Source organism: Spermophilus citellus (assembly GCF_964194105.1).
Source record: "Spermophilus citellus genome assembly, chromosome: 5".
Lineage (NCBI taxonomy): Eukaryota > Metazoa > Chordata > Mammalia > Rodentia > Sciuridae > Spermophilus > Spermophilus citellus.
Window position 1 is genome coordinate 136,882,953 of NC_138186.1, and position 27,340 is coordinate 136,910,292.

General features: G+C 37.9%; 1 protein-coding gene across 2 annotated transcripts in view; it reads right to left on the reverse strand.

Annotated features, from left to right (window-relative positions):
- Positions 1 to 27,340, reverse strand: part of ARHGAP18 (Rho GTPase activating protein 18) — a gene marked incomplete at its 5' end in the record, with an annotated part of 169,624 nt that overhangs the window by 117,428 nt on the left and 24,856 nt on the right. Inside the window, one exon of one of the 2 annotated variants that reach the window (XM_081296654.1) lies at positions 1,391 to 1,599. The exons of the other annotated variant lie outside the window; for it this stretch is intronic. Within the exon in view, the coding sequence (XP_081152780.1) occupies positions 1,391 to 1,503 (113 nt within the window). Of the gene's footprint in view, positions 1 to 1,390; positions 1,600 to 27,340 lie in introns of those variants that run through there. 2 annotated transcript variants of the gene reach the window in all.

Here is a 27,340-nt window from a genome sequence, read left to right on the forward strand (position 1 = left end):
CTCCAGTATGAAGTCACTAAAGAACGCGCTGAGCTTGCACAATTCTGACAATTTTGACTGCAATGTGGAAGCCAAATTATGGTTGACATGGGATTGGTGTGGCAGGCTGCTTACTGCTGAATGATTACTACATATACACATGTATATCCATATATAATACACATACATGTATATACATATTCAATGGGAAAACTGGATAAACAGCTAATGATTTCAGAAAGAAAGAATACTTAAAAGGACAGAAAAGAAAATGGTAACAGCTATAGCACAAGCATCAATTCCCTTATATCTTTGGCTGTGGGTGCCATGTGAGAAAAAAGTTTTAGTCAGCCTAGGTCCAACCCAGAGTATTACAGCCATTCCTTTGATTCTCTCACCTCCCCCACATTTGAGGATTTTAAAACAAATGAAAGAAGGCATTATTTCAACTTAAGGCACATAAGGCAGCATAAGTCACTTAAGAACAAAGGAGGTTTTATCATCACAATAAGCATCAAGGAGGAAATGCACTTTCTGTTAACTAATTAAGCACTCTAGGCTAGAAGGTTAGCATTTGCTTTCTGCAATCTTCCAGGCTAATATTTGCCATTTATATCTAAGGAGGTAAAAATGTTCAGCAAGTAAGGAGGTCATTAAGGGGAGAAAGGGGACAAAAATTCCTTGAAAAACAGAACAAAGTACACAGATAGGGAGGAAGGTACCCTTCGCGCCTCAGTGGTCTATAGAACATTTGCCCTTTCTGCCTATAAAGTGATTTAACATTAACCACATTTCACTCCAGAGGCAGAGCACTATCTCCTGATATAAACTCTTTTTTGGGAAAAAAAAAAAAATGGGGTGGGGATTGGGGGTAGGGAGATCCACATACAGGAAAGAATGTGAAACATTGACACAGGCCAGTATCTTGGGCATTTTGCCTAAGAGGTTTGCTTTCAGTGAGGAGAAGGGAAAAATAACACACTGTAACAACAACAGCTTGTACAGTGAACAGCCTTCCTGCTTTTTGGCAGACTTTCCCAGCTAACAGTTCCAGTGGCTATGTCTCCAGCCCATTCAAGAATTCCATCTCATAGGAAGTGTTTCAAATATAGTCATTTGATCTTTCAGCATTTGCAAATGCACCTGCTAGGCAACTAGTCTGATGGCCATACAGCCATATCCCCATTTCCTTCTGCTTCTCCTTCACCAGTAAGCAGATGGGCTATTTCAGACCTGGACTGGAGATGAAAAGTACATAAAAACCATGCCAAATACTTCTGCTGCTGCGGAGGTCAGGTTCTACTTGCACAGGTAACTCCCTTCTCCCCACACCAGCTTCCCTGTCACTTTTTTCCTGGAGTAGGGAAGGGGTTTTCCTTTTGTTTTCTGGCTTTTAAGCACCAGGGCTTACCTCGAGGTGGCCTCCTCACCTCCCCGTGTGTGGCTCTCCCCCCCAGTCTGGTCCTTGCCGCTGGGGTGGTAGGCAGTTAGCACAACTCCCTGGGAACTGGAGAGCCAGCTCATGGTGAGAGAAGGGGCATAATTTCTGTGATCCTGACACAGAAGAGAATGAAGTTCCTGTCTTGCCTGGCAACTTGCTCATTAGCATCGGCCAGCTCCTCCCCGTGGGGCAGGCGATTCACACGGGAGGGGCGGGGCCTCCCTCTGAAGAGCTTCCTGGATCTCCAATTAGAAGCCGGGACTCAGCGCTGTGCAACCACCAGACCACTCCAGGCTGAGCTGCTTTAGTAAGCGCCCCTCCCCAGCCCAGGCTGACAGGGTGCCCCAAATCCCGAATGATTCTGATCCGATTAAACTGCCAGATTGTAGACTCAACTCGTCAATGTAAGTACAAGCCCCGTTGGTTCGGAAAAAATGACTTAACTGCCATCTTTCCCCCGCCTTCCCAATTCCTGTTTCCATCTGATAAATTCTGCTACTTCATGTAACATGAGTAAGGGCGTTTCTTAACCCCTTCATGCACTGCTTTAACCTTAGCCACAGCAAAACCCAACAAACCTATGGCCACACCGTGCCACACCGCCCACAAGAAGGGCTCTACTTGTTACGTCTGGTTGTAAATGCCCTCATAAAAAATGACTGTGTGCCCTGGAATGTCATTTTCTTTTATCAGAGCCCATGTCAAGTATACCTCTTGCTTTATCAAAACACTTTCCAGTACCAAAAAGACATCAACCTGTGCTCTGATAAGTTATTGCAAAGAATAAAAGTACCCACCATTTATTCAGCAGGTGCATGCATGCAGATACACACACACACCAAAAAAAAAAAAAAAAAAAAAAAAAAAAAAAAAAAAAAAAAAAACGTATCAGTAATAGTAATAAGTAAGGTTAAGGAACAGGTGGGATGCCTTGACTAAAATAGCTCAGTTATTAAATGCCAGAAGCTGGAGTTGAACAGAATCCTAGCCTAATTCCATTCTTTTTCATCAAAATGCTGCTTTTTTTGATGAAGAAACAAACTCAAAAGAAAAATACAAGAGACATCTGTGTTCTTTCTCCCCCTCCAAAAAAAAAAAAAAAAAAAAAACTACTCTCTTCAATATATCTAAGTAATCTGAATTTATTGATCTTTATGATTTATGGGTCTGCCTATCTAAAATTCTTCATGAACAGTCTTTCATTATTCCAAACACTGTTTATACTTTATTTTAAATTATGAAAAATAATTTACCCATACATTACAAAGTATCTATTTTTTTTAAAACTTTGTTACATCTGTAGTGAATTCATTACAAAAGTCTTCCTTTAAAAGGAGATTATTTCTCCCTCCCTCTCTTCACAGATGGTTGCTCAGTCTTTCTGTCTCCACCTCCTAGAAAGGTGACAGCAGGCACAGCCCTATCTTCATTGCCTCAGCTATACTGGGCCCTATAATTATGTATTGGTTCAAATCTTACGACAGTCCTTTTAGCCCTTCTCCTTGTCACCTCCTCTAAATTGTTTCACCTTGTTATTCCATCCCAGCACCACCCCAGTGTCATCTCTTCTTGCTTAAAAACCTTCACCAGCTCCCTCTTGCCAAAAGAGCTAGTTCTAAACCTTTGATATGACCACCAGCCATTCTCCTACCTTACCCACACATACAGCTCTTTCCATCTCATCTGCTGGTCACCACTCCCTCAGGTCACACTGTCATTCCTTTCCCTTCATTCCATATCTAATTCAATTTTTCCACATACTGGGACTAAAGCAAATGTTGAATGTAGGAATGACTTAAAAACTCTACTAAACTTTTATATTGAAATTAGTATTAGATTAGTTGCTCCCATGCAGACACCACGGCTAACCTATCAGGAAGTGTTTACCAGTCCAGACAAAATAAAAAATATCAGGGAGAGCCAGATGGTAAGTAGAATCGAGTGAATACATTTTATCACTTTACTGTCCTAATGTGGGAAAAAAATGGTCAATATCCCCCCCCCAGTTACCTCTTTTTTAAAAACGTACCTGCCCTGAAATGAAAAAAGAAAGCAAGAAAGAAATCCCCATATTTTAGGATTATTTATGGTAATCCCAATACTCTGTTTTGTAGATTCTTTCCTTCCCAGCCTTTCTCTTGGCCCCACCCTTTCTTTCAATTCCTTGGACCTCCTTTTAACCTTCTTCCTCTATTTCTCTTCAGTCTTTTCTCCCTTCTTTGCAATATCTTCAGACTCTGCCATGCAGAAAACACTGCTCAGGCATTCCATTTATGATAAAGATATTTTGTCCATTTGTGACCAAAGTTATCTCTTTGCCTAATCTTTGTTCGTTGAATAAATTAATCACAATGTACAGGTTGAATGTAACTTATAAGTCGAAAATAATATATGGGTTCATAGTAACCATACTTTATTTTTTAATTTCTTGGAGGCAGAAAAAGTGATATGAATTGATTTCCATAGCTGAGTATATAAAATTTGAATCCTGCTAATTTAACTTTCAAGCACATGGAAATCCTCTGGAGCCCTTTTCCATACTTCCCACTAAGCTCTGTTGTTATCATTCTGAGAGTATTGCCTGCCAGCACACAGCTGGCAGGATTGTGCCCTCCAGTACACGGCCTCAGATATGAACTCTAGTTTAAAAGAAAAAAAAAAAAGTCTTCAGAATTTCCCTATGTCATCAGGGAAGAAAACTTAACCACCCATATGGTCTTTTGAAAGGCTGTTCTTATTTCACACCCTAAACCATACCAAGAGTTAGTCACGGTCCATGTCTTATGCCATATTAACCTTCTTACATAAAGGCCCCTTTTATTAAAAATAAACACTCTTACTCCCTTCCTTAATAATTTTAAACAAACACAGAGAACCTCACGTCCTTGAAGATGTTAATATTCCAAGCTTCTGAATGCATGCCAAATGCTTTCCTGTTATGAAACATCTTAGAAAGTAATTAACAACATCAAGACAGGTAAAAAAATGCATTTCATTCATTCTCTTTAACCAGTATGTAGTAGCTGTCATGGGAAGGGAAAAGGAGGTTGTAATTTATGTACTCAAATAGGTCCTTAAAAATAGAATGAGATAGTACTGCAGTCTGACAATTTGACAAAATGTTCAAAAGTAATTAAAAAAAGTTTCTTTGATTCAGTGCTAATAGTGTTATTAACCGATTTTCACATTTTGATGCAGGAATAAATTATTTTTGAAGAGAATCAAAATCACCATGAAATCAATGTATTACTAAAATTTCTCAACTAGTGAATTTTATTTTTAAAGGAATTAACTAAGGAGAATGTGTGTACTCTAATCTCTAAGATGGTATAAAACCTAGGTAGAGACACAAAGCCATGTGAAAAAGGATCTTTCAATTGGTAAAGTTCAACTCAATTTATAATATGATATAGGAAGAACTTGAATACATTAATCATAAACTGAAAACTTAAGGCTTACGTAAGTGATAAAACCTAGGTTTGTAAAGTAGCATTGACTAATGAAGAGGGAGTGTTCTAACCCCATTCCTGATGTTTAATCAGGCCTTTGTAGGAATAATTCTTGAAAGCTTTGAGTGCTAGCCAACTTTGTGCTGAGGAACTGTTACAGAAAAATATTCTACACACAGAATCTAAACTTACTTCCTTGAAAATTGTATGTTACTAATTCTATGTGGATCAACAAAGAATGAGGCTTTTTCCTTCCTCTGGACAGCTTAAAAATTGCTGCATTTTTATCAAAGTTATTTTCTTTAACTGTTCCTCCAGGGAAAAAATACAAGCCACACCTTGAATAATGTGCAAGCAATTGCCAGAGTCTAACGTAGGCTTCTGGGCAAACATTTAGAAAAAAAAAAAATATTACAGTTGAAGAGTTCATTACCAATAAATAATAGTTTCTAATAGTTGAGTGTTTGCTTTTTGCAAGACATGGTCTCTCATTTAATCATCAACAACTTCAGACTCTGCCATGCAGGAAAACACTGCTCAGGCATTAAATTTGTGACAAAGATATTTTGTCCATTTGTAACCAAAGTTATATTTTTGCCTAATTTTTGTTAATTTGGTAAATTAATCACAATTTACAGGTTGAATGTAACTTACAAGTTGAAAATAATATATGTGTTCATAATAACCATAGTTCATAGTAATCATCAACAACAGCCCTAAGAATAGATATTAGAATTATGCCCACTTTAAAAATGAGAAATTTGAGATCACCCAGCTACCAGGTTGCAGAACCAAGACAGATAAACCTGGGTTTATACAACCATTTGAGGATACACACTCAATCATTAACGGTGCACCTATCCTGAAACTGACTCTGTATCACTTATGAAAAGATTAATATGAGGAACTAACAAGAAACATACAGCAAATTGAAGGTGTCCACAGCCAAATGAAATACTGATATACCGTGCCATGTGCTGGGGTTGGGGGGTGAGGTTACATTCAGACTGGAACAAACACATTTGTTTCTTTTCTGGCACTTTGAAACTTGTTTTTAATGTCAAGTAACTGAGGTACTTATGGCACACTATGTATCCCACTCTAAAAGGACATCATCATTATGCCATACTTTTTTTTTTTTTTAAGGGGATACTGGGGATTGACCCCAGAGGTGTTTTAAAACTGAGCTACATCCTAGCCCCTTTTATTTTGATGCAGTTGCTGAGGGTGGCCTGGAACTTGGATCCTCCTGCCTCAGTCTCCAAGTAGCCAGGATTATACATGTGCCCACCCCCATGCAGGCTATGTAAAATTGTTTCTACCAATAGAAATGGTATGAAAGTACTCTGCCTATTAATTTATGAAAATTCTTTTTAGATGTTTAATATCAAACAGATTAGATTTGTGGACCTGGAAACTTACAGAATTTGTTAGCCACAAGGCCTTAGCAAAGGGTCTATGTAAGAGTGAACCGTAAAGGTTCATCTTCACCTAACTTCATGGTAAACCACCTATTATATTAAAACTCACCCAAACTATACATTTCTACCATTGAGAAAAGAAAAGACAATGATCCTTAGTTTCCTTTAATTTTCTCCTTCTACTGAAGGATTCCCATGTTGCAAATATTTGCAACTAGAAGCATAAAGTCAAGAACAAAATACATCCTATAAGCTAGAACATTCTGGAAAGGTAGAATTTTGCTGATGCATAAAGGCTCAATTTGAAAAATGCAGAACTGTATAAAATACTTAGATGTGCCCAAATACAAAAGCCTTATCAGGAAATAGATTGAAAAGATATCTCATCATGTGAGAGAAGCCACTGTGACTGGGGAAATCTTGGTGAAGCTGCGTATCTAAGAAAGTAGATGAGCCAAATTTTTGACTTGGAGAAAAAGGTCAATAAAAGTCATGTTTCTTTTTTTGTTTTGTTTTGTTTTTTAAACAATGATGGTTATCCACTTTAAAATGAAGAAAGTTCTGATGTTTTAGTAAAGTTCCTAGAGTAATTATCCTGTTTTTCTTGAACAAAATACTTAATAAAACTGCATAGATGCCACCCAAAAGAATTTCTTTTATGAGCCCTTTGGGGATTTTTTTTTGGGGGGTGGGTACCAGGGGTTGAACCCAGGAGTGCTAAACTACTAAGACACATCCCTACCTCTTATTTTTATTTGAGACAAGTTGTTCAGGGCCTTGCTAAATTGCCGAGACTGACCTTTGAGGAATTTCTAATGCTAGAAACATCTTCAAAAATGCAGAACAATTTTTTTCTGGAAAAAAAATCATACTTTACTTACAAATAGAACACCTCAAATATTCAACAGTAAACCCAGTTTTGTGTCTGTAGCTAAGAGATTAGGTTGACATGTCATCATGGATCCATGTTCTCTACAAGTGCACACATTTGGTGGCAAAACAACTATTTTAGTGTCATGTAAGTTGTTAGAATCAGAGTTTGGACCTTAATCACTGATTTCTCAAAATGAGGCATCATAAAACAATTAGAATATATTAGTATCCTTTTTAATGACACAGACTTTCACTAGTTTTCTAGAATATTTTAAATATGTTTGTTCTTCATGGAGATGTTTCCGTTTTTAAATCCCACCCTTAAAATAATTTCAAAGATGAATTTATTGGGCATGGCACTTGGCTTATTTAATAGTAATTATTGTCAGTTGAATGAGTAATCTTTGCATTTTTAAAGTTATAGAACAGAGCATCTTTAAAAGTAAGCAAAGTTGTTTTTGCACAATCAGCCTTGTCAGCCAAGGTTAAAATCTGAAATACTAGGGATTTGTGGCTCAGTAGTAGAGCGCTCACCTAACATGTATGAGGCACTGGGTTCAATCCTCAGCCCCACATAAAAATAAATAAAGTCCATCAACAACTAAAAAAATATTTTTTTCAAAAACTGAAATACTAGATAAGTTTTTTAAATTTCACAACATGAATAACCCAATTGTATGCTGCAGTTTGGAGGAACTCCTCCTTCTCAACGTCTCTGCAAGCAAAAACCTCATAACCTCTTGCAAGTTTTCATCCTCTCAGACAAATGGGAGGGTAACAGTTCTCAACTCCCTAAATTTAACTTGGGATCCTAGAGGATTGTAGAGAAGCCAGTCTTGACATATGTCTATCATGTCTAGCACAGCAATTTATGCGATTTCTAATTTCCTCTGCCAACACAAACCTCTTAAGCATCGCGGTCTTCCAGCAATTGTTATCATCAAAATGAAGGGAGTGGGGAAGAGAACTACATATTAAATAGAAAACAGTCTTATTAAAATTTATTTTGAAGAATATCTCATTTGGCCATTTGTTTATTGAAAATAAGTTTAAACAAACAAGCCATAGCTCTGGGGAAAAAATTATACTGTATTCTCTCAATTCTAAGAAAGAGATTTTAATACTTTTGTCATTTAGTAAGTACCCTGAAATACTTCAGACTGTTTGATATGGTGGCAAGACTTATTTGCCAAAAATCTATTAAGCTTTACTTGTCTTTCAATTAATAGCAACTTAAAAGGAAAGAAAGTACTTTATTTCTGCAAAATTTTGGTAGAATCAACTTTGCTGGGTAAAACATATTTATGTCATTGGTTATATATTCTGTGAAAAAATTTCCAGCCATTCAGGAGGCTGAGGCAGGAGGATCAGAAGTTTGAAGCTAGCCTGGGCAATTTAGCAAGATTCTGTCTCAAATAAAAGAGGCCAGGAATGCAACTCAGTGGAAGAGCTTTCCCAAGTGCTGGAGGTGTGAGTGCAGAAGGTGGGGAGCAGAACATTTTCAGTGAGATTAGTAAATTACTGTACTCCCGAAATTTGGAGTACAGTGTTAATAATGATTTATTTTTGTGCCAGGATCCCCCTAGTTTCAACATATTCTTACAGTACCTCCAGGAAGAATGAAGAACCACTGTTCTAGACATTATTGTGAAGGGTTTTCACCCAAACTCCCCATACTTCACTTGAGTTGAGGAAGAGCTCCTTAAGTAATATCCTAGCACCAAAATTGTTTGCACTCCTGAAATATGCTCTTGAAACATCTAGAAAGGCTATTCTCCCTTCTTCTATTTAATAATTTGGCTAGTTGGGTATGTGGCAAAGGTTTAGAGAACACAGCTGTAATCATGAAGACCTTAGCTGCCTGAAAATTTAGACACTAGAAATTATAGGGTGGAGGCTGTTCCACAAAGGTATCTATATCTAGTCCAAACTACTTCATTTATAGAAGCAGCTGCTATGGAAAAGGAAGGGTAGGCACTAGCTGGTCAGATGATTACAGAGCCAAGATTGTGAGATCTGATGAAAACTCTACATCCTGGCACCAAAATACTTTCTTGCACTGCAAATTGTTCGAGGTCAGAACAACAATACATTCAACCCACAGTCCCTGGCTCAGTCAAAATATCTATCTATTAGAAGAACTTAAGTCAAGTGCTTCTTAATCACTTCAAAGTAATTTCTTTAAACTTCTATTCCACCCTAACTCCTGCAAAAAAAAAAAAAAAAAAAAAAAGGAAGTTATCTATAGTTTAGTGGAAAAAAATTTAATTCCACTATGGACAGAAAAAAAAATATATTTTCCATCAACATTTATTCTAGGTAACTATATATTCATCTCTATTTTTCTTTAAAAAAGATGCTTTCCTTTCTCAATAATGAAATCACATGTTTAATATCCGCTGTGTCACAATCCTGCAGTTGAGGATTAATGAGTAACATAAAATTCTACCCAGTCATCATCCTTCCAAGCACGTCACATTTTACACATACATAGAATACTCACAAATGCTGTAGAATAGATATATTCATAAAAGCCGCTTTTATCACAAATTAGCATAAGAGAAGAAAAGCAGCAAGCTTGGTGTGACAGAGGTAGATTGAGTTTTCACACACACGCTATAACATATTGCCACTTCCGCTTATACAGAAGTAGTTTTAAAATTTTTCCAGAAGGTGAATATAACCTTCCAAGCCTTTGAGTTTAAATCTTACTCTGATGTTCTGGGAAATTTATGTCACTATAAGTTATCAAGGATTCAAATCAAGGCAGTAGAGCAACATTTTTGGTCACACACACAAAAAAAGTGAGGCATATATCAGAATTCTCCCTATTGTAAGTCTGCCCAGCTCGAAAGTAATATTTGTTGTAACCTTGCAAAGATCATCAAAATAAAGCTGTGGTGAGCAAATGGATACATTACTTGAAGGAAACAAAGTGAAATGGGCAGAGCCCTCTTGGATTTCATTTCTTTCAAGAGAGACTGCCTTTACATTATTCTATGCAGTCTATTGGGAACATTCATATATTAGAGGAATATAAAAAAATTCAGTAGAATCACCAAACATTTTTTAAAAAGACTTTTTTAAAGGTTTCAGTCCAGAGCAAAAATTCTACCATCTCAATGTGAAAGAGAGGCATAAAATGAGCCCATCTGAGAATCATCCACAGATCTAAGAGAAGATACTAGGTACCAGTGATGGCCTCCACGGGATGCTTTGATAATGACTAGTAGGGCTTGTCTCTTAAAAAAATAATAATAATTCTCTATCAACCCATGGTTCCACTAAAGTCACATGTTCAGTTATTACACAGTTACAGGCTCACTTCTATCAAATACCTGGAAGAGTTAGAGGAGTCAGATTCAACTCAGGTCTTAGGAATTTGTTTTTAGTCAGGACTGACAAATGTGCATCTATTTATAATATCAATCATTGGATCATATGCAAAAATAAATAAAAACACTTCAATGCTAAGGGAATAACCAAAAAGAGAAATATTTCCCAAGTTGTAAGGAAGAGGACACAATTAAGCAGGATGCATATGCAACTTTCCCAAGCTTTCTGTATTAACCATTATTTTATAACTAGAGAAAATGTGAGTAAACATACATCAAGGCATACTACCATGTCAGGTCTTGAATTAGGGTGGGCAGAGTGGGGCTTTCTACAGGAGGGTGAACAAAAGAAGACAGATTCTAGCTGACTGCTCATGAAAGTCAGGATGCATTCACAAAGTGCTATGAAGTTGTACAAGAAGAGCACATGCACATGTTCTATAGCACAATAGCCGACTATAGTACACAACAATCTATTGCATATCTTATAAAGAACTACAAGAGAGGAGTTTGAAGTTTTCCAACACAAATCAATGATAACCAGTCAGGCAAGGTGGTGCCTGTAATCCCAGTGGCTCACAGGGCTGAGGCAGGAGGATCCAAGTTTGAAGCTAGCTTCAGCAACTTAGCAAGACCTGGTCTCAAAATTTAAAAAAAAAAAAAAATCAAAAGGGTTGTGGATGTAGCTCAGTGGTCCAGTGCCTCTGGGCCCTGGGTTCAAGCCAATTTAAAAAAATAAGCATTTAAGGAGATGGCATGAAAATTACACCAATTTTATCATTAAAATTGTATAATGTATCAATTATCACACTTTGACCCATAAATTTGTACAATTACTGTATATCATTAAAAAAAACTTTAAAAAAGCACTGTGTGCCAGACATGGTGGCATAATCCTGTAAATATCAGAAACTGAGGAGGCTGAGGCAGGAAGATCACAAACTTGAGGCCAATTGCAGCAACTTAGCAACCCTCGGCAGTTTAGCAAGACCCTGTAAAAAAATTTTAAAAGAAACACTGGGGATATAGCTCAGTGGTAGTGCCCCCTGCCCCTGGGTTCAAATCCCAGATGGAGAAGGGAGGTACAATTAGGGACTCCAACAAAAATATACACACTTATGCCAGATGTTTAGGGACTTGTAGAGCCTGGCAAGTATTTAGTCTATATTCCACCAGAAATGGGAAACAATCCAAGGTGAGTGAGCATTAGGTTAATATAATCAGATCTGTGCAAAGAGGGAACACTCTGCTTGGCTATGAATACCACAGTGGGAGGAAAGATGGCAACGAGATCAGTTAGCAGGCCAGTACAGTAGAACATATGGTATCGCAGGGTGCTGTGATGACAGACGTGACAGATCTGTCTGTGCCTCATCTTCTCCCCCAGTTCATGCTGCACATGACAATGCAAAGAAATATACTGGCGACGGACTCCTCAGGACCTGGCAGAATGCGGAAATGCAAAGGGTAGGAGTCTGAAACTGCCCTGTGGTTTCTAACCTAGGTGAATGAAGAGGTCTAACAAATGGTGAGAGGACAGGCCCTGATGTGACCTATGACAGGAAGGCCTCAGGCAACTTGTGGTCATGAAGTACCTGGATGACAGGTGAAGAAAAAGTGGAAACATTCTTTTCCTACCTGAAGTCTTGGTCTCTAGCCATTCTTCCCAAGAGGACAAGCGGCCCAAAGAGTACTTCTCTGCCTTATTGATGAGAGCTGCATTCACCCATTTCTCAAGGATGCTTACTTTTCACACTGGGAGTCCCCTAGGTCCATTAATCTTGGAAAGTTTTTCAGTTTTAATCAAGGGTAAAGGGTCACAGAGGGTAGAAAGATAGATCAGAAAGGTGAGCATCTGTGAAGTTTCAGACTCTTATTAAGCAGGCCCTTTAAAACTTTTTTTTTTTTTTTTTTTTGGTAGGAGGTTGTTACTAGAGATTGATCCCAGGGTGTTTTACCACTGAGCTACATCCACCCCTTTTTGAGACAGGGTCTTTCCCAGTGTGGCCTTGAACATGTGATCCTCCTGAGTAAGTGGGTTTATAGGCATACACCACCACTGCCAGGTTATTTTCTCTCTCGTTTTTTATTTGATGTACAGGGCTGCAAAATCTTTAGTATGCATCAGTTAATTAACTGCCCATCATCATCCAGCCCTGGCAGAGTCTAGAAATAGGCTAACTCAACTCAGAGATCTATCTGCAGCTTCTCATAACAGGCCCATCTCTTCTTCATTTAGGTTTGATGATAGTCAATTACTAAAGTCTGATCCTTTTTCAGCCTACTTAAAAATGTGATTATAGCTGGGTGTGGTGGTACACATCTGTAATCCCCAGGACTCAAGAGGTTGAGGCATGAGGATCACAAGTTTGAAGACAACCTGCAACTTAGCAAGACCTTGTCTCAAAATTAAAAAAAAAAAAAAAAAAAAAAATCAAAAAGGACTGAAGATATAGCTCTTTGTTCATCCCCAGTACCACAAATACACATACAATGATTATTAAATTGAAAGCAAATACTAAGAATAAATCTCATAATTGAAAATATTCAAGCTAGACTCAAAATTATAAATTTTTCCATAGCACCTACCTATGATTCCACCACAGATGTTTAAGGCCATTAGGTCTAATATCTACCATCTATGGCTCTATTACAACACAATTCTGATAACATGTTTTTGAGTTTGTGCTGAGCTCTGGGGTGTTAGTACTGATCTTTAATTTCAAATCATCCACATAGTTTTGTTCTATCCAAACCAAAGAATAGTATGATTTATGGACCATGGTATTTTTGAACATTTGGTTTATACCATCTTGAACCCACTTTTTGTGAACAATGAGATGAGGAAAACATCTGCTCCCAAAAATGCTGGGCCAGGTGATATAACATCCTTTTCCCTCTTCCTTTTCCTCTTCTTTAAATAGAGGCCCATCCTTGTTTACAGGATAAGGGCAAAAGGTAAAATTCTTTCCAAAAAAGGATGTAGTGCATTATGTTGCTCTTAAGATGTTGTGTAAGATTGTTACAGTGGCTGTCGGAGATTTATCAACACAAGAGTAGCTAAACTCTCACCTACGTCAATAGTTACCTGGAAGCAGCTCAGTGGAGCCCTGGAGAATCCTCTAAAATCAAAGGCTCCAGGGACACCTCTCTCAACTGCTGCAACTAAGCCTGTTTCTGAACCTGTGGTCGAGGCTTGTTACTACCCAAAAGGGCCATTCTAAGGTACAAATAAGCCAGCAAGGGACAGAAGAGAAAAAGGAGCATTCACTGGATTTTGTTCATTGAATATCTATCTCTCTTATATCGATGTTTTGTTCCGATAGTACAGACAGGGACACTATGACTCAAAGATGAGCAGCTAGGAAAACAATGCTCAGATTTTAAAAGGAAAAAAAGGAAACATAATTTAGAATAAAATTTCTTTGGTCCAAAAATCCATGTTTTCCTCTCATACTGTCTTGCATATAAAGCACCAGAGACATTATCAAGGTGAATTTAGTCTCATTACCAATGTACCTTACCAAATCTAACAGACCTACTACCACTGATGGCCTTGCAAAACACTGGTAAGGAAAGAACACTACTGATCATGTTTATGCTACCAATAAGTCACACCCCAGTTTCAGAGATGTTCTCATGTGAATGAAACAAATATACACCTTAGAATCAACAAAACACAGAAGCAGAATATAAATAATTATTTTATTTTTCAAAAAAGGTTACAAACTTGGTTCTTTTAAGGTTTACCAGGACTTTTATATCTTTCATAAGTGCTACTGATAGCCAGGCCTGGTGGTACATGCCTGTAATCTCAGTGACTCAGAGGGACTAAGGTAAAGAGGATTCCAAGTTCAAGTCCAGACTGAGCAACTTAGTGAGATCTCATTTCAAAAATAAAAAAGGGTATATTGGGGCTTTAGCACAATTGGTTAAATCCCCAGTTCTACAATAAGTATATAATACTGACAGTCATTTACTCCATCATTCATACTTTTTTTTTTAAACCTATACATACACTGTCCTGCCCCTCCAGAATAGGAGGCATGTTACCAATAAATAACAATCAAGTGTTCTAGTTATGGAGATAGACAGCAGAAGCAAGAGTGAAAATGAAGCACAAAGTAGGTAATTCTTTCAGGAATGAATCAAGTTGTCAACCTTTCTATGATGAACACAAAGTTCAGGATAGTTATGGTTAGCTACTTACCTCCTTTTTTTGGTATACACAAATAACTGACTTCAAGTACAAAGCACTCATTTTAATATGACACCTCCAATCTAGATTTTTTTTTTCTTTTTGGTAGCACTGGATATTGAACCTGAGGTGCTCTACCATTGAGCTACAACCCTTTTTTTGTTTGTTTTGAGACAGGATCTTACTAAGTTGCTGCATCTGGCCTAAAACTCGCAATCCTCCTACCTCTGCCTCCAGAGTGGCTGGGATTACAGGCCAGCACCACCACACCCAGCTCCTTCATCTTTAAGACTCATTGCCTTTCAGAGTAACACAGGAGTCTTTGCTATAGTGCATGCTTTCCTCATTACAGGCCTAGATCTGTATTCCTCCAGATTCTATATATCACCACCATTACCTATCACATTCCCTGACTTGGTGGTAGGACTACTGGACAGACTCTGGGATTTTGGCTGCATCTTCTGAGCCAGTTCTGCTAGGACAAATTCATAGGGTTTTGTTTTGGCTTATGCTTGAATCACTAAGGGAGCCCTAGAGATCCACTGATATGTCCTGAATCACATAAGGGCTCATTTATTCTCACATTTGTTTTACACTTACCAGTGAACATATTATAGCCTGACAGACTTCAGTTAGAAATAATCATTTATTTATGTATTTGTGTGTTTATTTATTTAGGGCTACTGGGAGTCAGCTTTGGTGCATGTTAAATAGATGCCTTCCCACTGAGCTATTCCCCCAACCATAGACATTCATTTCTGAACATCAAAGCTACTTCTTGTCCTACTGATTAATGAAGCAAACGTCTATCTAAAGAAGGAAATCCCACCAGGTATAGCGGCACACACTTGTAATCCCAGTGTATGGGGAGTGTGAGGCAGGAGGATCTCAAATTTGAGGCCAACCACTACAACTTAATGAGATCTTTTCTCCACATATATAAAGTACTGGGAATGTAGCTCATTGATAAAGTGCCCCTGGGTTCAACCTCCAGAACCAGAAAACAAGAAAATCCCTAAGTGCCTTTTGAAGTGCCTTTTGATAGATGTAGAACTTTCTCTTCACTTTATAACTTCCTGGATAACAAATGTGAAGTCACTGAATTGGGCCCTAAATATCATCTCTGGCATCAATATCATCAATGGATTTGCTTATTGTTCTGATGGCCACTCAGTTTATTCACTGGGCAAATACTTCTTGACACACCACTACCAGCGTGAGGCACTGATTTGACATAATTCACTGATGAATAAAAAGAAATTCACTTGCGCACGCACACACACACACACACACACACACGGCCCAAATTCTTACATCCCTCAGTTGAAAAACATGCATTTAATAAAATGTCAATTATATGCTAATCTGTACTAGTTTTCATTTATTACCTTAGTACATCCTGACCTCTGCTTCTATTTAACAAATGAGAATATGGAAAGCTTCATCAGAAAGAGGAAGCAATTTATAAGAATTTGAACCCAAGTCTCCTGACAAGATACCCGATGTTTATTTATATTTGGCAATGGAAGAGCTGTGGATTCATATTTTAACCAACGAGGTGGTCCATACATTCTCTCTAGTTGGCTAGTATTAACCTTGTATGGGAAACTAAGGCATATTCCTCAAACTTTGTGTTAAAGTTACACTGTTATCATTGGAACTTTGTTCACAATGAATTCCAGGTCCATAACAAAGGATTATTCCAAAAAGTGACTCCCTTTTACATTGAGATAACACTTGGTTCCGATAACTCCATCATCTTGGGTCTGAATTAACTATGGAGCAAAGCATTTGCCTACTGGTTACTATCCCCCTACCCTGCTATGGTTTAGATATGAGGTATCCCCCAAAAGCTTATGTGAGACACAATGCAAGAAAGTTCAGAGGTGAAAGGATTGTTACTAGGGACTTAACTTAATCAGTGCATTAATCCTCTGGTAGGGATTAACTGGATGGTAACTGTAGGCAGGTGGAGTTTGGATGGAGCAGATGAGTCCCTGGGCACCTGCCTTTAGGGTATGTATTTTGTCTGTGGTGAGGGAAGTCCGTCTCCTGGTGCAATCTCCTAAAGTGCTTTAATCCATCACATTCTTCTGCTATGATGTTATGCCTCACCTTGGTCCTCAAAGAATGAGGCTAGCTATCTGTAAACTAAGACCTCTAAAGCTGTGAGCCCCGAAATAAAATTTTCCTTCTCTGATCATTCTTATTAGTTTTTTTTGCTGCTGTGACCAAAAGACCTGACTAAAACACCTTCTCTGTGTCACTAAGAGTTTTAAGACTGTTCTTTGGGTCTTGAGTATGTGTGGTACCAGGAATTGAACCTTGGTCTTTGCACATGCTAAGCAAGTGCTCTAACACCGACTTACTTCCCCAGCACTTTTTATTTTGAAACAGGGTCTCACTAACTTGCCCAGGTTGGCCTCCGCTTCCTCGTGCTTCTGCCTCTCAAGTATCTTCTATATGTATCCAGCATTTTAAAAAAGCAAAAGACTATTTTTCACAGGGAAAAAAAAAACTATTAACTTAGATCTTCCTTAGATATTTTCTAGAAAGGTGCAATCACTGAAGTATGTAAACACTTCAGTGTATGATCATTGCATCTTTAACATGATCCCTGGGAATAAGTCTGGTACTCTTTTAGACCACTACCTTGTTACATTGAAGTTATTTATATTCCTTATCACCCCTCTGTTCCCCCACACACTCAGACTCTATAGGACTACCCATTCCTTGAAAGGAGAAGGTTCCAACCATTTCCCTATAACTGTTGGTACGCAGTCATTCAGTCACACTTGTTACCAAAGCAAATGCCATCAATGTGGCCAAAGACGAGAGGACTTCAAGAGTCCTGCTTCCCCACTAAGGCAGTAGATGGGTTACTATAAACTTGACAAAATGAAATAGATTTTGGATCCTTGGTAGGAAAGTGTTTGGCTGCTAAGATAAACACTGGAGGTCTGTGGTAATAATAAGCTGCTTTTCTGAATCAGTCATTTTTAATATCACCCGACATTCCCTGTGAAGGCAAAGTAACTACACCTTCTCAAAGAGTGCATATGATCACTTCTCCTAAAAACACAATCACTATCACATTAGAATTGTCTAATTTGTTAATAGTCACAACCTGTCTTTGTCTTACTGAGCTACAGAACACATGAGGAAAAAATGCATCAAGAACAGAGTCCAAAATACTCTACAGCACAGCACTAAATTACCACTTTCATCACTAATCAACAACTATAATTAAGCCTAATTATAAATTACAAGTATCTAATTTTAGGAGACCTTTACATTATAAATCCTAGATGTTAGAGACATTATCAATTTAGCTACTTGAAATTACTTCAGGGCCAAAAACTTTCTTTGTGCATCCTTGCTTCTCGAGTTTGTCCTAAAATACTTCATTTGTTGTTTTTTTAAAGTGGTACTGGGATGGAATCCAGGGGTGATTTATCACTGAGCTATCTATCTATGGGTCATGCCAAGTTGCTGAGGCCGGAGAAATAATTTTGTTCCAGAACATATACAAGTGCATAGCAGAGAACATAATCTCCTGGTTTGTAGCTTTGAACCACCATCAATTATGTTTCTGTTGGACTTGGAACATTTTCAACTAGAATTGGTGATACTTATCTTTGCTTGAAGAAATGGCATAAAAAAGCAAGGAGAAACTCTCACATTCATTTGCAAGGTGACGGCCCAATGGCATCCTGCTGAGTTTTCTAATTTATGAATTGAGGGGTCACATTGCACAAGCGAACTCCTGCACTTCAACATTGTGGGTGTGTATTACAACAGATTTCACTGATGGGATGGTGGCCCACACTTTGCACATCAACAGCTCACATAGATATGACGGTGACAGCGTCTAAAGGAACAGCGTCTAAACATCCCTGATCTGGAGATACTGGGCAGCCAAGAATGACGATAAATAAGGGGAAAATGTTCCCTCTTCTAGCCTCCAACTCCTTGAGATCTTTGATAGGGAATTTCAAATCATTAACAGATCTTCAGGATAGCAACTTTAGTTAGTATAATCTCTTCTTAGAACATAAGCAGGTAGCAATTTGGGGGCATTCCTGAAAGCCACATGACACCAAACATACTTCAAGTACAAGGGCCTGTGTGCTTGGCTGTCCTATTGAGAGGAAGGTAGCCTACCATGGACTTGCTTTAGAGAAGACAGCTGGTATTAGGGGTCATCTTTTCTGTTTAGGGTAGACTATCTCAGGAGTATCAGCAGCTTATATCATATGACAGTTAGTCACCACACTTCTGAGTTCAGTCATCACTCTACCTGCCTTGCTGACCATCCTCCCACAGGCCCTGGAAGCAAAGTAGCTAGCTAGTCCCCCACAGCCACATCTATACCATCCGCCTCCAGCCCAAGCTAATGCAGATTCCAGGGGCACTGGGGTGAAGAACAATGCTGGGCTAAGGAGTTCTACTTCAGTATTGCTGTTCTTGAAAACGCATTAGCTCTGTAAGTCTGTGCAAGTTAGCTCATCTGTGCCTCCATTCCCTCAGCAAGCAGTGAAAGGGTTAGATCACATAGGCTCTCTGATCCCCTCCATCTTTGCTGACTGTCACCACTGTCATATCAGTCATCTGAAGGGCACCACTCATTAGGCTTGCTTACTGAATGCCTGGCACCCGAAGTGCCTTTCAATCATCATCTTTTTAAATTCATAAAATAGGTGATGATACTGTCCCATTCAATAGATTAAAAAACTAAGACTTAAAAGTAGCTTACAAAGGGTGCTACCTCTGCCTAGGCCTTTTGAAGTCTGAGTCAAAGAGTGTACTTTGATTTTAAAAAGTCACAAACTCACCCCCCCCACACACACACACACACAAACCTATATTGAAAAGAAAATGAAATAGTATTTTTATAACCATTCCATCTTAACTGACGACTTCACTTTTGATTCTGCCTTTTAAACTGCCAAATCAAGAAAATAGATTCATTATGTTAAACACAATGTTGCATAAATCTGGATGATTCCTCTGACAGGCCTCTAAGGTGTGTGACAGTGATATGCAGGTACTGAAATCAAAAGCAGCCTCAGGAAAACCAACCTTCTGTATAGGGACCTGGTGTTCAAAAACACCTTTGTCAGGGTGACTCCATTTCAGGGCCAAATGTTTTTCATTCACCTGTCATTTTCATCAAGCATTAATATGCAAAAAGCAGGGTCTCTACTGGCTGCCATAATGAGGTGAACTTTTAGCTTTAATTTGGTTGCCACCTGCTGGCTAAAAAACAAAAAATCTTCCCTGTGAAGAAAAAAAAATGCTTGGTACCTCAGAAGGACAAATGTAAACAAATGATGAAATCCTCAAACCATGTGGGAGAACTCGGGTCATCTTACAGAAGGGAAGGGAGTCAGTATTTAATGAGTAGGTGGAGGGTCAGGCTGGGTGCTTCAGACCCATCACATTTCATCAGCTGCAAAAACCTGTGACAAGCAGCCATTTTGAAGAGGAGAAAACAAGCAACTAGCGTCAGATTACACCACCACAAAGTGACAAGGAATTCAAAACCAGGTCTCGCTCAGGCATCGGCTTCTCTTCATCTTGCCATTACCCTGGTGTACCCAAGGATCTCAGCCCTTATAGGAAACAGTGATGAGTGGAGGATCAGCAGTAGAGGTGCAGCTCAGTGCAGAGCCAGGAAGACTTCAAGACATTTCACAGTGAAGCAGAGACAGGCCACATAAATGCTTCATAACGTTGGCAGGGAGTTCTATCAACAATTCATCAAAATAAACTAGTTGGAAATATTGTGAGAATCATCCATGGAAGCAATTTCAGGAGGTCAGAAGAAATTAAGACTTTTAAATGGTAATTAGATTTATTCAGTCTCTTTAGCAAAAATAAAAAATAAAAACCAAAAAATGGGTTGGGCATTTTTCTTTGGTCCCTTTAGGAAACTCACAGTGCTCACCTATTTCCTCATGACCATCAGTACTGGGTGCTACCTAGGACCAACACCCGGCCTTGAAGAGCTCACAATCTGGTTCACAGATACAAACATGAAAGAGGTTTCCATACTTGGGGGCACTATATCTCAACTTGCTTTTGTCTAAAAGGCTTTATATTACAAAAATAATGATGGCTAGTGTTTGAGCCATGTTTAAAGTGCTTAGAACAATCTTCATACAATGGCAAGAGATAACTGTATCTTTACTTTCTCTTTTATAGATGGGAGAGTAATTTGTCTCAATCCAAATAGATCTCTCAAGTGATGGCACCAGTATTCAAACCCAGGCAGTCTGCTCTACGATTCAAGTCTTTAAAGATGTTGTTATGGGCCTCTGTGAGGGGTACTATTGCGGTGGTTTCACAGAAGTTTAGGATCAGAAAGGACATGAGACTTGTCAACTGTTGCACAGTTAAGTAGCCAGCAGAGCCAGAAAGGGAATAATTCTCCAGCCTTGAGTCAATTCAGTTCTCTCGACCAACATCACATTATATCTGAAACCAAAACTACAAGTGCAAGAATGCCAATACATGTTACTTAAGGGAGTTCAAGGTCGAGTTGTTGAGCAAAGACATACAGCAGCAGCATCAGCAAGTGGGTTTATTCCAGGCAGTCTGCTTGGAGTCAGAGTTATTTCCAGAGCAAGCCTACCACGCCAGGAATTCCTACTCATCTTGGAAGCCAGCTCCCATCCACAGACAGGCCTGGCACTAGAAACAATTCTATGGTGAGAAGTGATTAGCTAGACATCACAGAGAGCCTCTGTATTTTGACGTAGCATGTGAACTTACCATTTACAGGGTTTACCAAATTACAATGATCATCAACTTCTGGGGCAAATTCAAATGTCAGATTAATATTCTAGAATTGATTGGATTGGAAAGATGCAAGAATTATAAGCCAAACATCCTTGTGAAAGTCACACCTATGTGAAAATCATTATCTTCCAATGAAATGTTACTTGGAAGTTTTAGAAGGAGTAACAATTATCTTTTCATAACCATTTCTCATTGAAAGTGCTATAATTGGAGGAGGTAGTTATGACTACTATTTATCACTAATCAAACAAAATAATGACACTGAAGGCAATCGATAATGAGAGACAAATCAGAAAATTAACTTGTCCAGAATTAAAAAGACACAAAATCATAGCTAATGATCATCAGTGACATAAAGGAATTTGACAGATGTTTCTTCTTCGATTCATTTTATTTAATACCACCATAGAAATGTCTTAAGTTTTTATAATGAGGTTTAGGGGATGAAAGGGGAAAAATGAAAGAAGGGAAAGGAAAAAGCACAAAGGTAAATGCGATTCCACAGAAATTTTTTTTATAAGCATGTTACAGTTTTCATTGTTCTAAAATACTTTATATCATTGCCAATAACTTGAAGATAGATCCATCATGCTCTGTCCCTAAGCTAAATATACTGTATTTGTTAAGTTCTAATATAACATTTCAATAAATGTGCATCTAGAGAGGATGATCAGTTTGGTATGAAATACCCAAAATATATCACATGACGTAAAGTGAAAGGAAATAGGGATGCCTGTACTTAAGGAAAAGAAATTACAGAAATGTTATAGCAAACATTTACAGAATGTGCATGACATATCAGAGAGTGCTGTTTGGTCTATTTGTCTACATGTATTATCTTATTTAATCCTTACAACAAATCATCCGAGGTATCATTACAATTTATGGATGAAGAAGTCAAAGATTAGAAATACTGCTCATCCAGTATCACAGGCTGGCAAGTGGGGAAGGGTAGACCTCTTTGCAGCTCTGCTTTTTCTGACAATCCAACACCTCCTGCACCTGCTCTAGTGGCTGCAATGTAAGAGATAAGTGCTCATCCTGGGTGGAAGGTTGCAGAGACAGTGTTAATAGACAGCACACCTTGGGACCAGTGTTGCCACTACCCGAGACTGAGTTCAGGGAAAGTCATCCCAATGCATCAGGGTTCTGTCATTTCTAAAACAAGAGTTTATATGATCACAGAAGTTTTTAAAAACCCAAATTCTCTCATTCCAAGTATTTGAAAATATATTGATGAGGAAATGCATTATTTTTTTATGCATTGAAATTTGAAGGAATAGGATTGGAGACATTGATTACAATGGAACAGAAATGTAAAGAATAAATAAGGGGCTGAGAAGATAGCTCAGTTGGTAGAGTGCCTGCCTCCCATGCAAAAGGCCCTGGGTTCAACTCTCAGCACCACCCACCCCATCACCAAAAAAAAAAAAAAAAAGTTATTTTGGGGCTGGGGCTCAATGGTAGAGTGCTTGCCTAGCATGTGTGAGGCCTGGGTTTGATTTTCAGCACCGAATATAAATAAATAAAATAAAGGTCCATCAACAATTAAAAGTTTTAAAAAGAATAAATAAAATTATAGGTCTCCATCTCATTCAATGTTGAATACATTTACATTTTATCAGTATTTTGATATATTTTATAATAATGGTATAGTAGAACCAAAAGTCACCCCAGAACTTAGCTTTTCCAAGGTGAAATTCTCAAATTATATTCTTTGTGTCCTTTGTTATTATTTTCCCATCTTTGAGTCAGTGTCTTTCAAAAGAATCAGTCAAATTTAAAAATCCCTTACATGCTAAAATGACTTCATTAATTTGAAACAGTTTAGATATAATTTGGCAGTGCTAATAAAAGTGTTCTAAACATCCATACTCAACAAAAACCTTCAATGTTGATGATATTTATTGAACAATCCACTCTCAAATAAAATTTTAGGTGATATATTAGTTTTCTATCAAATTAAGTTATGATAAAAAATTATGACATTGATAGAAAATCCATGTTGTATAGCCATTCTAATCTAAAAATTAAATTGTTCTATGGCAATGAATTGGGAGTCTTGATTTCTATTCTTAATTTCTTTACATTTTAGTGCCGGTTGGTATACACTTTTTTCTCTAGGTAGCTAGCTCCATCGGTACCCTGTCAACATCTCAACTCTATTTGCCCATCTTGTCAGTCCGTGAAAACTACAGAAAGGTGTCCCCAAAAACTTCTAAAAAATGACAGCAATGAGCAATCCTCAGTCTCTGATCCAAAGTAACCTCAAGAGCAAGTAAACTATCAGGAAAGCAGGGCAACTCAATAGAAGTAGTTTATAAACCATTGAGTTAACATATCTGAAACGGTTTGTTTCAAGGGAATCAGGAAGTAGATGCCTTAGCAAGGGAGGTAAACGCAGACAAATAATGGCAGTATCTATCCTAACATTGTCCATAGGCCAACATGAGCCTTCCCAAGTAGACAAGGAGGTAAATAAGGCCATGCCACTGAAAGTCAAATATTTCAATGGTCTGCCTATAAATAGATGTGGTACTCTTGGATGTATACTTAAAATTTCCACATTTCCATGTCACTGGTCAATTATAATGTATTAATAAAATAGCTTCATTTTTACATGACAAAATATGAGTTGACCATACCTATTTAAACACTCCTGTCCTTATAACGAGTCAAATATAACACAATATGCATAAGTCATGGAGCTACAGATTGCTGTTTTAATCACAATGCAAACATTCAAGTAATCATAACCATGGTCCGAAAATAGTATATTGCCAGACCCCAGAAACCTGTACCCCTCCCATATCAATACCCCCCTACTATCTGAACTTAAATGTTTTTTTTTAAAAAAACCATATCCCTAAAGCTGTGCTTCAGTTTTTCCAAACTTTCTATAAATGTAAATATAATTATTTGAACAAAGAATATATTGTATAAGGGGGAAAAGGCAGAAATGTAGATGAATATTGTGAGCATAAGTGTAGTTTATTCATTTCATAGTGCTCCATATGGACAGAATACAATTTATCCACACTATTATGAATAGAAATTAGAGCCGATTCTTATTTTTATCCATACAAATGTGCTACAAATGTTCTTCTATGTTTCTTAGTACATCTGTGAGCAAGTTTCAACTGAGTATATACCCAAGAGTGGAATTTCTGGGTCACAGGGTATTCATATCTTCAACTTGAGCAGATAATGTTGGAAAGTTCTGCAAAGGGGTTGACCATATACATTCTCTCAGCAGTGTGTGAAACTTCTTAGTTCTAGATCATTGTCAATTCTTGGCATTGTTACCCTTTTGGATTTTAGACTATCTATTGGGTGAAAAAAAACCCTTGAAATCACATATATAGCTGAATTGTATCAAACATCACATGTATCCAATTAGACAATTATTTTTGTTACTTTTTGATAATGTGATAAATTGTGGTATTTAAGTGTTAAACCAATGTTATTTTCTGGAGTCAGCCCAACTTATTTGTTACAAGGGTCACCCACCCGCCCTCCCAACCACCACCACCACCACCACCACATTTTTCCTTCCAGGGATAGAACTCAAAGCCTCAAGCATACTAGGCAAGCATTCTTCCATTGAGCCACATTCCTAGCCTCATGTTATCTTTTTCTGTATGATTCCAGAGTTGGTTTCACAGTCACTTTGTTAACAACTTTTCCATCTAGTTCAATAAAATAGGGATATATACAATAGTAGGCAGAACAATGCCCTTACCCACAAAGTGTCCATATCCCAATCCCTGGAACCTGTGAATATATTATACAGCAAAGGTAAATTAAAGTTGCCAAACAGCCAACCATAAAATAGAAGAATGTTCTAGATCATTCAGATGAGCCAGAAATATTTAAGAGTCTTTAAATGCAAAGAGCCAAGGCAGGAGAGGTCAGAATGATGCAAATGATAAGGACTAGAGTGCAGGGACTTTGGAGGAGGTAAGGAAACTGGAAACTGGAAAGGGTAAGGAATCTTCCTCAGAGCTTCCAGGAAGGAATGCAGCCTGCCAACACGTAGAGGTTAGCCCAGTGAGATCTGTATTACATTTCTGAAATAAACAACTATAAGATAATAGATTCATAGCATTGTCAGGCACTAGATTTGTTGTAATATGTTTGCAGCTGCATTAGAAAAGTGTGGCACACACTTAGGTAGCCACTCTACAAAGAAAAGCAAGGAATTATCAAATCAATTTCTTGCGATCATCTTCACAGTGTTTGACATTGAGGTTGTGCTGGTCTCACAAAAATGTGTTGTATCCTTCCTCTTTTCCTGACTCAGTTTGAAAAACACTTATTACTTTAAGTGCTTTGAGGAAGTCATTAATGAGGCTATCTGGGCAAAGGGTGTTCCTGGGGAGAGGCTTTAATTACAAATTCAATTTTATAATTATAGGATGAGTCTAGTATAGACTGTCAGTTTTGTTAGGTTATACTTACTTGGAACTTCTAAATTTCAAGTAAATTTTCAAATATGCTGGTATGAAGCTGTTCATTATATTTCTTTAAGAGCTTCTAATGTCTTTTTTTTTTTTAAAGGGAGGGAGGGTGACCAGGGAATGAACCCAGGAGCACTTAACCATTAAGCCACATCCCCAGCCCTTTGCATATTTATTTTTAATTTTGAGACAGAGTCAGAGTTGCTTAGAGCCTTGCTAAGTTGCTGAGGCTATCTTTGAACTTGAGATCCTCCTGCTTTACCCTCCTGATCTGCTAGTATTACAGGCTCTAGCACTAGTGTCTTAAAAGAGTTACAACATCAATATATTTTCTTATTACTGGCATTTGTGCCCTTTCTTAATATTTGTTTTACCAAAAGGTTATCCATTTTATTCGTCCTTTCAAAGGATCTGCTTTGGGATATATAACTTGTGGTGGTGGGGGGGCGCACTTTTTCTTGTCACTAATTTGTTACCTTTATCTTTTCCATGTATGTTCTTGGATTAAATTTGCTGGAATTTTTCTAGTTTCTTCCTCTGGATGCTTATCTTATTGGTATTTAGACTTTATTCTAACACAGCTATGCACTTCCTTCCAAAAGGGCTCAGGTTTTAATCACATTTCACAATTAGTAATATGTAGTATGTGGATATCATCATATGCAGAAAACCTCAAACTATTTTATAATTCTAGACTAAATAAGAGTTCCTTAATACCAGTTCTTAAAAACAAAAACAAAACCCAAATAGGATTTTTCTAAGTTCTTCTTTTTGTTAATTTCTCACTTATTCAAATTGCAACCACAAGACATTCTATAGGATTTTACTCAGAAATTTGTTGAAATTTGTCTTTGGCCCAGTAAATAGTCAAAGTTAATGAACACTTACACATGCTGAAAAGGAATATGCTGGAGTTTTGGGGTTTCCTGTATGTTCACCGAGGCAGGTTTTGTCAAGTATGCAGTTTAAATTTCCCAAATATTTGTTGGGATTTTTCTTCCCAATGGTTCTAATAGCTACTCAGAGTAGTATATTTAAATACCTCACTATGGCCGGATTCTGTGGTTGGTGCATGCATGTAATAATCCCAGCTACTCCAAAAGCAGGGGCATCACAAGTTTGAGGCCAGCCTAAGCAACTTAGCGAGACCCTGTTACAAAATGAATAGAGAGGGATGGGGTTTAAATTCAGTAGTAAAGTGCTTGCCAGGCCCTGGTTCATTCCCCATTATAGATATGGGAATGATCACTCACTATGGGAAAAAAAAATCCTCACTATGGCTATAGATTTCCTCGTTTGTCTTTATAGTTCTATAAAATTTATGTGGCAGTTATTTCTTATTGCAAATTAATGAACTGGCATTTCGGTCTTCACTCTAGG